Source organism: Oratosquilla oratoria, chromosome 32 (genome assembly GCF_046742065.1).
Source record: "Oratosquilla oratoria isolate Oo_2021 chromosome 32, ASM4674206v1, whole genome shotgun sequence".
NCBI lineage: Eukaryota > Metazoa > Arthropoda > Malacostraca > Stomatopoda > Squillidae > Oratosquilla > Oratosquilla oratoria.
Window position 1 is genome coordinate 42,588,912 of NC_134808.1, and position 11,981 is coordinate 42,600,892.

General features: G+C 36.7%; 1 protein-coding gene across 1 annotated transcript in view; it reads right to left on the reverse strand.

Annotated features, from left to right (window-relative positions):
* Positions 1 to 11,981, reverse strand: part of LOC143017449 (zwei Ig domain protein zig-8-like) — a 453,767-nt gene that overhangs the window by 64,353 nt on the left and 377,433 nt on the right. The window contains exon 4 of the mRNA XM_076172203.1: positions 2,482 to 2,635. Within this exon, the coding sequence (XP_076028318.1) occupies positions 2,482 to 2,635 (154 nt within the window). The remainder of the gene's footprint in view (positions 1 to 2,481; positions 2,636 to 11,981) is intronic.

The following is an 11,981-nucleotide window of genomic DNA, read 5'->3' on the forward strand; positions in this document are numbered from 1 at the left end:
TTTACCTCCTATCCACTTTCGCATGACTAGTTCCGCCAGAAGAAGCCACTCAGGCGAAACTAGTCAGGAATAAAAGTATTTCCCTCAGCCCGTGTTCCCTTTACCTCCTATCCACTTTCGCATGACTAGTTCCGCCAGAAGAAGCCACTCAGGCGAAACTAGTCAGGAATAAAAGTATTTCCCTCGGCCCGTGTTCCCTTTACCTCCTAAACAAAATCATTTGAAGAAACACAACCACGTCTCACAAAGAACCTAGAAAGATCAAAACCATGATACGTAAAATCAAGCAAAATAGCACACGCTTCCACATTGCGTAAAAGCAAGCACAACTCATAAAGTAGAGAAAAGAGAAACTCGTGTAAGGAATATAAACATAAGAGTAATGTATGCAAGCATGCACACTCCAGCGGGTACGCATTTGAAAACTAGAAGCTCTGGTCATAATACATATAAATACACAAAGCAGTAAATACGAGAGTTCTCTTAAACCACCTTGTTTTCGAATATATTTTTCTTATACAGAATTACACTGTTCTTATTGTATCAACGGGCTTATGTAGGTGGGCTATACTCGTACATACATACACATATACTTACATATATATATACATATATACATATATATATGTATACATATATATATATATATATATGTGTGTGTGCGTCTTTTCGTGTGTGTATGTATATATATATATGTATATATTATTTGGATGATGGAGAACATAAACACAGGGGAAGGCTCGGAACCCTAAACAGTCTAACGTTTCGTTCGCGTAGAACTTCTTCAGAGAGTGTATGTAGAAATGCAATTGATGTTTATGTGTGTATATATATATATATATATATATATATATATATATATATATATATTTTAACTTGTGTACCTTTAGCTGTTCAGAAGAAAACAAGAGCCAACATTCAATATGGAAATTAAATTAAACTTGTTTTCTCTCATGTAAATTCAAGAACGTACTAAACTTAACAGGAAAGGGTGAATGAAGCGAAATATTGCAAGAGTTCTTGAAGCTGTGCATTAGAGAATAATATAGGAAAGCGACAGACCCAAGGAAGCTGATGTGAAGAAATAAATCACAGTGTTTGAAATAAAGAGACACTAGAAAATATACGAACAAATGTGAGAATATAAGCATAACATAAAGCATGATACCAATGCATATAGAAATACGAATATATATATATATGTATATATATATGTATGTATATATATATGTATATGTGTGTGTATATATATATATAATGTATATATATATATGTATATATATATGTATGTATATATATATGTATATGTGTGTGTATATATATATAATATATGGGCATTCTTCATTCACATACAGACAGAAATATATGAACACAATATGAATATACTGAACACATACACATTTGTTCTCTCTCTCTCACACACACACTCATTCATACACGCACATTCGTATACACACACACACACACGCATTTTTTGCATCACAATCATATTCATATAAAATGAATTTATTAAACTATATCACATAAGTATATTTTTTCTCTTCGTTGTGATTCCAAAAGAAAAGTTGTCAACGTAATTGGAACTAGTAGCGACATGAAGAATTCAAATAAAAAAGTTAATTATATACATTTTATCACTATCGCAGTCCCCCTTATTTCGAATTATATATGCTTCGAAATGGTCTCTTGAAACACGTTACTAAATATTTCTAGGAAAGAGAAATAACTTCGCAAAAAAGGTGTACATAAGCTTTTTGAAATTATATGCATATATACATTTTATCTATGTGCATAGATACACAGACACCAATATAAAAATATACATAAAACATACATACAAACACACATGCATGCAAACGTACACACATACACGCACGTGTATATACATACACACGTGCATATACCATAATTGTTAGTAAGAAGTTATGAATACAAATTAGAATATATATAAATATTAGTAAGAACCTACGAATACAAATTAAAATATGTAGGAAATGTATAGGAAAGACGCTATGCCCTACTGTCAACTGTAAGACTAAAACCCCTCCTCCCTCCCTCCGTCACCCTCCGACTCATCAACTTACGTTCAACTTGTTAGTAAGAAGTTATGAATACAAATTAGAATATATATAAATATTAGTAAGAACTTACGAATACAAATTAAAATATATAGGAAATGTATAGGAAAGACGCTATACCCTCTGTCAACTGTAAGACTAAAACCCCTCCTCCCTCCCTCCGTCACCCTCCGACTCATCAACTTACGTTCAAATTAGAATATATATAAATATTAGTAAGAACTTACGAATACAAATTAAAATATATAGGAAATGTATAGGAAAGACGCTATACCCTCTGTCAACTGTAAGACTAAAACCCCTCCTCCCTCCCTCCGTCACCCTCCGAACCCCTCCTCCCTCCCTCCGTCACCCTCCGAACCCCTCCTCCCTCCCTCCGTCACCCTCCGACTCATCAACTTACGTTCAACTTCGAGGTAGACAGGATGGGAGAGCTTGGGTCGCGTGTTGATCTGGCATTCGTAGATTCCAGCATCTTCGGGAGTCGCCACCTCGATGTGGAGGTTCCACCCCTGAACTCCACCTCCGATCCCCGGCTTCTGCTTGGGGGCGACCACCTGCCAGGGGGCCAAAAGAAACAGAAGAGCTTAGACATGTTTATCAAAAAAACATTCTTCAAGAAATTTTGGATATCACGTTGTGGGGAGGAGGAAGAAGTACCTGAACATACCCCGGGCCAGAAGGCAAAAGGAGAAGAGAGTGAGGGAGTGTACGGGGACAGCAGTGGAATCGGGAGGGAAGGGGAGTGGGTGTGGAGTGCAGAAGAAGAAAGTGAAGTGGAGTGGGATGAGGAAGGGACGGGATGGTGAGGTGAGGTGAGAGGAATCAGGCGAAGGACAGGGAGAGGAGGGGATGGGAGGAGAAGGGAAGGGAGAGGAGGGGATGGGAGGCGAGAGACGAGAAACGAATAGGAATGAGAAGAGGGGAGTGAGAGAGGAGCCGGTTAATGAAGAGGGGAGAGGATAAAGTAACTAAAAGGGGGAAAGGAAATGGAGAAGCGTGGTGGTGAAGTAAAGGAAAAGTAAGGAGTGGGATAGTGAGTAGGAAGGGGCAGAAGAATGGAGAGAAGGAAGGAGTAAAAAAAAAAAAAAAAAATGGGAACGAGATGACAAGGGAGGCTAAGTACTGATAAAATGAAGCAAATCCTAAGGCAAGTACAAGAAAGAAAAGGCAATGAGAAGAGAGAGTGAGAGAAAGAAAGAGAGAGAGGGAGAGAGTGAAAAAATATGTAGGAGTGAATGTGTTTAATATGACTTTATTCAGTTTTATTTAATCTAACATACTTTTACTTGATTTTGTTCTTATTTTGATTGATTCTATCAAGGTATTAGTACTTACCCTCTTTATTTACCTATGTATTTATATGATTATTTTATTCTTTTTTTGATATATTTATAGATTTATTGACCTATTCTTTCATCATGCATGTGGCCTCATTATTAACATGAAGGTTTCTATTTCTATTTCTATTTTTTCTCTATATTTTTGTCTAATCAGCAGAAAGAAATGGAAAGATGTGTGATAGAGAGGCAAAATAAAAAGGATACAATAGAGAAAAGAAAATGTTTAGAAAAAAAGTAAACACGAAAAGTGAAAGTAAAAGATAAAGATAAAGTTTAAGAGGAAGAGAGGAATGAATAAAAAGATTATAAAGAAGATTAATATGGAAAGAGAGAGGTGGGGGGAGGAGAGAATGATGACGAGGGAAGGGGGAGAGAGAAATGGATGAGAGAGAAGGGAGGTGGAAAATGAGAATTAAGATAAGGAAGAAGTGGGAGTCTTGTTTCGCGTTGTCCTGGTGAAGTCCTCACTGAGGAAAAGAAGAGAAGAAAGGGAAGGAAAAAGAAGAGACAAAAGTGAAGGAAATGGAAGAAAGTGAGAAAGAGTATGTGTAAGAGGAGTAAAAAGAGAAAGAAGAGCGAGCTGGAGGAGGAATACGAAGAGGACAAGGAGGAAAATTAGATGTAGAGAGGAATACAAAGAGGACAAGGAGGAAAATTAGACGTAGAGTGAGAGGAATAAGACGAGGACAAGGAGGAAGGTTAGGTGTAGTCAGAGGAATACGAAGAGGACAAGGAAGAAAACTAGGTGTAGAGTGAGAGGAATACGAAGAGGACAAGAAGGAAAATTAGACGTAGAGTGAAATGAATAAGAAGAGGACAAGGAGGAAAATTAGACGCAGAGTGAGAGGAATACGAAGAGGACAAGAAGGAAAACTAGGTGTAGATTTAGAGGAAGAAGACGAGGAGGAAAATTAGGTGTAGAGTGAGAGGAACACGGAGAGGACAAGTAGGAAAACTAGGTGTAAAGTGATAGGAATAAGACGAGGACAAGGAGGAAAATTAGCCGTAGAGTGAGAGGAATGCGGAGAGGACAAGAAGGAAAACTAGGTGTAAAATGAGAGAAATAAGACGAAGACAAGGAGGAAAACTAGGTGTAGAGTGAGAGGAATGCGGAGAGGACAAGAAGGAAAATTAGGTGTAGAGTGAGAGGAATAACAACATGACAAGTAGGAAAATTAGGTGTAGAGTGAGAGGAATAAGAAGATGACAAGGAAGAAAATTAGGTGTAGAGTGAGAGGAATAAGAAGAGGACAAGGAGGAATATTAGGTGTAGAGTGAGAGGAATAAGAAGATGACAAGGAAGAAAATTAGGTGTAGAGTGAGAGGAAAGCGGAGAGGACAAGAAGGAAAACTAGGTGTAAAGTGAGAGAAATGAGAAGAGAACAAGGAGGAAATTTAGGTGTAGGTCGAGAGGAATAAGAAGAGGACAAGGAGGAAAATTAGACGTAGAGTGAGAGGAATAAGAAGACAAGTAGGAAAATTAGACTTGGAGTGAGAGGAATAAGAAGATGATAAGGAGGAAAATTAGGTGTAGAGTTAGAGGAACAAGAGGAAGACAAGGAGGAAAATTAGACGTAGGGTGAAGGAATAAGAAGAGGACAAAGAGGAAATTTTGGTGCAGTGTGAGAGCAATGCGAAGAGGACAATGAGGAAAATTAGGTGTAGGACAATGTGGCGCTGGACAAAGACATGTAAGGATAAGGTGTAGGATAAAAATAGGAAGAGAAAACGGAGAAAAACAAATAAGAGACAAAATATACGGAATGAGAGGGTATGAGAAACATAAGACGAGGAGGAGAAACAGGGGAGATGGATGAGAGGAGGAGGAAGAGGAGGAGAGATAAAGGAGAGGAGAGGGCAGAGGGAGGAGAGAGGGACATGACAACGCTGCGCCTGATAAGGAACCACCTGTAGAAGGGTTTGCCGAGGGTTCTGACATGGAATTTGCGATGACGTTACTAAAGGTGTTATCACACTAAGCAATTTTTCCTTATCACACTGGTCAATTTTTCCTTCGACTGTTGGAGCAAATTTGCAGCTCGTAGCTTTTGGAAAGGAATCTGATATGCTGTAGGGAAATAGATTACTCCAGTATATCAAATGATATTGTATATTTGTTGAAAACAAAATAGATTGCTATAGTGATTTTACGGCGGAAAATGTTCTGGGGGTGGTTTGTATCGTCGATTAATTGGAGGTCGGAGGAATGATAGCCCAGTGTAATAGCCCCTTTTCAGTTTAATAGAATCATCTGTCAGTTGTGAGAATGATGTCCAATAAGGCTGTCATTGTACCAAAGCTAAACAAGCTTGCAGCGTTCAACAGAAGGAAATATATAATGTTGGGCATATCAGTGATTGTGATTGAGCATATAAACTTTGATGAATACAAAAACAGTATTCATATGAATATAGCTAAACAAGCTTGCAGCGTTCAACAGAAAGAAATATATGATGTTCGGCATCTCAGTGGTCGGGGTTGAGCGTATAAACTCTGATGAATACAAAAACAGTATTCATATAAATATAGTTAAACAAGCTTGCAGCGTTCAACAGAAAGAAATATATGATGTTCAGCATCTCAGTGATCGGGGTTGAGCATATAAACTTTGATGAATACAAAAACAGAATTCATATAAATATAGCTAAACAAGCTTGCAGCGTTCAAAAGAAATATATAAATAATATTCGGCATCTCAGTGATCGGGGTTGAGCGTATAAAGTTTGATGAATACAAAGAATAGTATTCATATAAATATGACTACAATCTTATTACTTGGCTACTTTTTATTCTCTATTTATTTGTTTATTATTAATTTATTTATAGTATTTTCATTATTTATGTATTCTTTTATTAATTGAGTCGTGTGGCAACGCAATATTTCTACGTCATTTCAAAATTCTTATAATGAAGCTGAACGATAGATATCCTTATCATTTATTTTTTCTTGTACATTTATTTCTTTTACTTAATCTATCAGATCCTATGCACATTTTTTTCTTTCCATTTTTTTTGTCTATAATCTTTAATTTTTTTTATTTTTTTTATAAAGATTAAAGATTATAGAGGTGCTAAAATAAGAGGGAGGGTGGAGGGGTGTGGAGTGTATTCAGGGATGGAATGGGTGGAAATGATTTTATGCCTTTTCCTTTTTGGCTACCTCCCTTGTAAGGGGGAAAAAGCCTTGGTATATGTATATGTATGTATGTTTAATCTTTATCTTTAATGCTTCGCTCTTTTCACTGTGAACGATGTCTTAAATTTTGTCTTCCATCTGATGATTTTATTCAACTATTGGGGTCTTCTTCAAATAATCACAAACTTAAAGGATTTTCAGAACAACCCATTCATTCGTGTTATCGTCAGACAGACCCAAAGACACACACACACACACACACACACACACACACACACACACACACACACACACACACAAACAAACAAACGGACACACGCAGTGGGCTATGGTGTGAACCATGCATTGCACCAGTGTAGGTTCGAGTCTTGACCACGTGCGGACTGAACTTACCCACTTTAGAATAAACACACACACACACACACACACACACACACACACACACACACACATATGTGTATATATATATATATAATGTTCAGCAAAAGTTTTCTCGTTAGCAGATTCTATTGAACGCTAATGCACATGTAGTGTCGTCAATGATTTTCAGAAAAATAAACTTATCTAACTTTCTATTCCTTTCTTCAATTATCAAACTCTGACACCTCCCACATTTTTGTTCGGAGCATGAACATCTGAACATTGATGAAAAATAAGATACAGAAAGTTAGAGAAGAGTTCTCTTAAATTCATTGACGGCATTTATACATGTATGTGTATGCACGCACACAGGCACACACACACGCATATGCCCGCACACACAAACACACACATATATACATATATGTATGCATTGATATATATACGAGTGTATGTATATATATCATATTATATTAATATATATATATATATAAATATATATATATATATATATATATATATACATATACAGTATATATAATGTCTGTGTGTATGCTCATTCTGGCTCCAATGAAACAATTCTTATCAAACTGGAAAAATAAATATACTTTTACGTTTTTCATTAAACTGAAAGAAGTTCTCACTCTTCATAGCTTTTAATTATCCCCCTCTGATCTTATCTCTCTTGCTCTAATTTCACTACATCCATTGTCTCTTGTCCCTCCTCCTCTTCTTTATAGTAAACTCTTATTCTATTTTAAATATTTCTCCATTATTATTAACTCTTTTTTTTCCTGCTTGCAACTTTTATTATATTTCTAATATTTCTTATTCATTTATTCTTTGTCCCTGTCTTGCCTGTCGCAAGTATTCGTCTTGCTAATATCACGTGAAGGAGGAGGCACAAGGGATGCGAAGAAGAAATAACGGAAATAACGGTCTTTGTAACGGTCTTTGTGCACGAGTCTCCAAGGTCTTGTGCAGATCGTATATTTAATTAGAATGATTACGCTCGCAGAGATGGTGTGGTGGTGGTGGTTGTGATTGTGGTGGTGGTATTGGTGTTGATGATGTTGATAGTGTTGGTGGTGGCGATTGTGATGGTAGTGACAGTGGGTTATTGTGGTGGTGGTGATTGTGATTGTGGTGATGGTGATTGTGGTGGTGGTGGTATTGGTAGTGATGATGATGATAGTGTTGGTGGTTGCGATAGTGGTGGTGAAAGTGGGTGTTCTGATGGTGATTATTTTGTTATTGTTATTATTGGTGGTGGTGGAGGGTGTTATGGTGGTAGTGGTTGTGGTAATGATGGTGATAGTGATGGTGGCATTGATGGTGGTCGTTTGGGTGGTAGTAGTGGTTTTGGTTGATAGTAGTTTCATTGTTGTTGTTATTGGTGGTTGCGGTGGTGGTGATGATGATATTATTCTTGGTGGTGTCAGTGTTGGTGGTATTGCTGTTGGTGGTGGTGATGGTGGTATTGATGGTGGTCGTTTGGGTGGTAGTGGTGGTTTTGTTAATGGTAGTTTCAATGTTGTTGTTGTTAGTGGTGGTGATGATGATATTATTCTTGGTGGTGTCAGTGTTGGTGGTATTGCTGTTGGTGGTGGTGATGGTGGTAGTGGTGGTAGTAAGCAGGACGAAACTTCTTGTTGAGTTCCACGAAGTCCAAGTTTGCGTTCTTTGGGGGCATAAAGAAGTGAAAATATTAGACGAAAATATTTTTGTTTGTTCTTCCTTCTTCATCGTGTTTGCATAAATTCACGTGAATTTTGTTTATATTCAACTCTTGTTTTGGTAGTTTATGATGCTTTATTCTCCACAACTTTATGACTACGTACATCTGTGTACTTGGCGGTACAAGTTTTTAATATTTTGCTAAGGTGTGTTTGTGTGTGTGTGTATGTGTGTGTGTGTGCGTGAACGTGTGTTTATGTATATATATATATGTATATATATATATATATATATATATATATATATATATATATATATATAATGTGTGTGTGTGTGTATTTACCTAGTTGTATTTTACGGGAAGGAGAGCTATGCTCGTGGTGTCCCGTCTTCATATCTCATTTTATCTAAACTGTTTTTAAATTCATGTATTGTTTTTGCACACACCACTTTCTCATCTAACTTGTTCCAAATGTTGTGTGTGTTTGTGCGTGTGTGCGTGTGCGAGCGAATACGTATGTGAACACTGTGTAGGTATGTTTTCACTACTAACTAAAGATTCATATTATATTTCTATAAAATATTTTTATATAACTAATATTCACCTTCATGCTAATTTTTTATATGCCTGAAGACTTTTCATTAGCATCAGAAAAATTTATTTATCAAAAATATATATAAAAATAAAAAAATAAATAAAATATCAATAAATGAATAATTAGATAAATAGAAAGCAAATAGATAAGTTATAAATAAATAAAAATTAACGTAGAACAAATTTGTCCTTTTTTTAATGTTTCGTTTAAGGTAAGCATAGCAAAGGACGATACTGACCTTGAATATCTCAACAAATACCAAGAGAGAGAGATGGGGAGAGAGAGAGAGAGATGGGGGGGGGAGAGATAGTTATATTCAGATGAAGTGCCCCAGGTCGATAGGTGGTAGAGTTTCCTGAAGTTCATAAATTCCACTCCATTATGGCTGTTGCTAAGTGATTTATTCGGCTGAGGGAAATCCCCCGAGCGTCAATAGACCAAACATAAGTAAGAACGGAAGAGCCTTGTAATGCTCGTCTCAAAGTTTTTCATTCACCAGGAAATCCTTTATTATTTTTCTTATTGAAACGAAGTAATTTTTTTAAACAAATCTGTATAGATCTTGAGAAGGGACTGGTAATTTTCATTCATGAACCGTGGACACACCAAAATATTCTTTCCTAAAGTTTTCAACTTTTTTCTTGTAGTCTTCAGTCACTTAGCAACTGGAATCTCTTGAAGATATTAATTCAGTTTCATAATCAAATTAAATTTTTTCTCTCAGTATGAAAGACCTGTTGTATTTTCCTGAAGTCCACCTAGTCCACTCCATCATGGCTGTTGGTATAATTTATTCGGCTGAGGGAAGTCCCCCGTGGGTCAATAGACACAAAATATAAGCCCGGAAGAGACTCGTAAGGCTCGTCTCAAAATTGTTCCTGTATCAGGAAATCCTTTATTATTGTTCTTATTGAAACAAAGTACTTTTTTCAACGAAAACTATATGTATCTTGAGAAGGGACTAGTAATTTTCATTCACGAACCGTGGACAAACCAAAATATTCTTCTTTAAAGTATTCAGTTTTTTTCTTGTAATCTTCAGTCGACTTGCAACTGGAATCTCTTAAAGATATCATTTTAGTTTCGTAATCAAATTTAAAATTTTGTCTCAGTATGAAATATTTGTTGTGTAACTCATTTCTTTGTGAGCTTCTTGTTCAGTATGGCTCAGTGATGTCCTCCAAAGCTTCCGAGAAGCTATAATAAGTCTCAAGAAGGAGAGACTGGGCATTGTATCGATCATAAACTTCCACAAGACTTTCCAACACGTCTTCTTCAAGATTTTCTCCACAAAACATGGCTTCAAAGTAGCTCCAATCACCGTAGAAGGCAGCAGTAGTGAGTTCTCAAAGTCTTTTGACCCCTTTGGCTCTCTTGACTTTGAGCCAGGGGTGAGATTGGACGCCTCTCAGGTGAAGCCGTTTCTCAGATTTGCTCTCGAGGCATTTTCTGACGAGCCTCTGGCAGCTCTTAGGGACGCCCTTCGGGAACTTGACTTCCCATTTGCCTCCGTCATTTGGGTATTTCTTGCACGCGAGACGGAACAATAGTACTCCAAGACTCCATACAGCCGATTTTTCATGGCGATCGGCAGGAGTCTTAGAGTTTTTGATGAAGGTGCCCATACCGAAATCCGCAAGCTTTGCGGTCATTTTTGCGGTTCCTTCATTCCTGACGACGAGAATATTAGCCATGTTAATGTCTTGATGACACACTCCGGCTTTATGGCAGGCTGTTACGGCTGTTAGAACCTGCGAGAAGACGTCTTTGGCGTCTTTCATCTTCAGCTCCCCATACTTCGAGGTGTAGTCAAGAAGATCCACTGCGCCCGGGATCAGCTCCATGACGATGAAAACGTGTCTGCGTTCAATGAAGAACTCGAGGAGCTTTACAACCTCGGGGATATGCTGAACTCTCTTCATAAGTGCGACTTCGAGGGGCATAGTCCTCTTCTTGGGATCTGCCCAGTCGTACACTTCAGCCAAAGGTATTTTTTTGATGGCTACCTTGGCTTTATCCTCTATCCGCTCGGCGGAGAATACACTCCCGAAAGATCCTTCGCCGAGGAGTTCCTTGAAGACAAACCATCTGGTCATGGTTCTTCCTTTCTTGAGTCCTTGAAGAACAATTCCATGGACTCCATGGAGTGGACGTTTCGATCATTAAGAGTGATGCTGATAATCCACGATTCGAGAAACAGAATTGTGTACACAAGCACACAAACAAATATATATATAAATATATATATATATATATAATAAGTGTATACATGTATACTTATATATGTATATATATATAATAAGTGTATATATGTATACTTATGTATATATATATATATGTGTATATATATACATATATATATATATGTATATGTTATATGTAATATATACATATATATACATATATATATGTATATATATATACATATATATATATATATATATATTAATGTAATACACACACACAATATATATATATATATATATATATATATATATATATACATATATATATAAATGTAATATATATATATATAAATTAGCTTTGCATGGAATAAGTGGTAGCCTATTAGGTTGGACTAGTAATTAGTTGAATGGTCGAAAACAGAGAGTTGTTTTAAACGGAAAAACTTCTGGATGGAAAAGTGTTGCAAGTGGAGTTCCTCAGGGTATCGTTCTTGGGCCACTTCTATTCATAGTATATATAAATTATATAGACCATGGACTAAAATCTACTGTTTCCAAATTTGCTGATGATACAAAACTGTGCGGAGTGGCAAATGATCACTCAA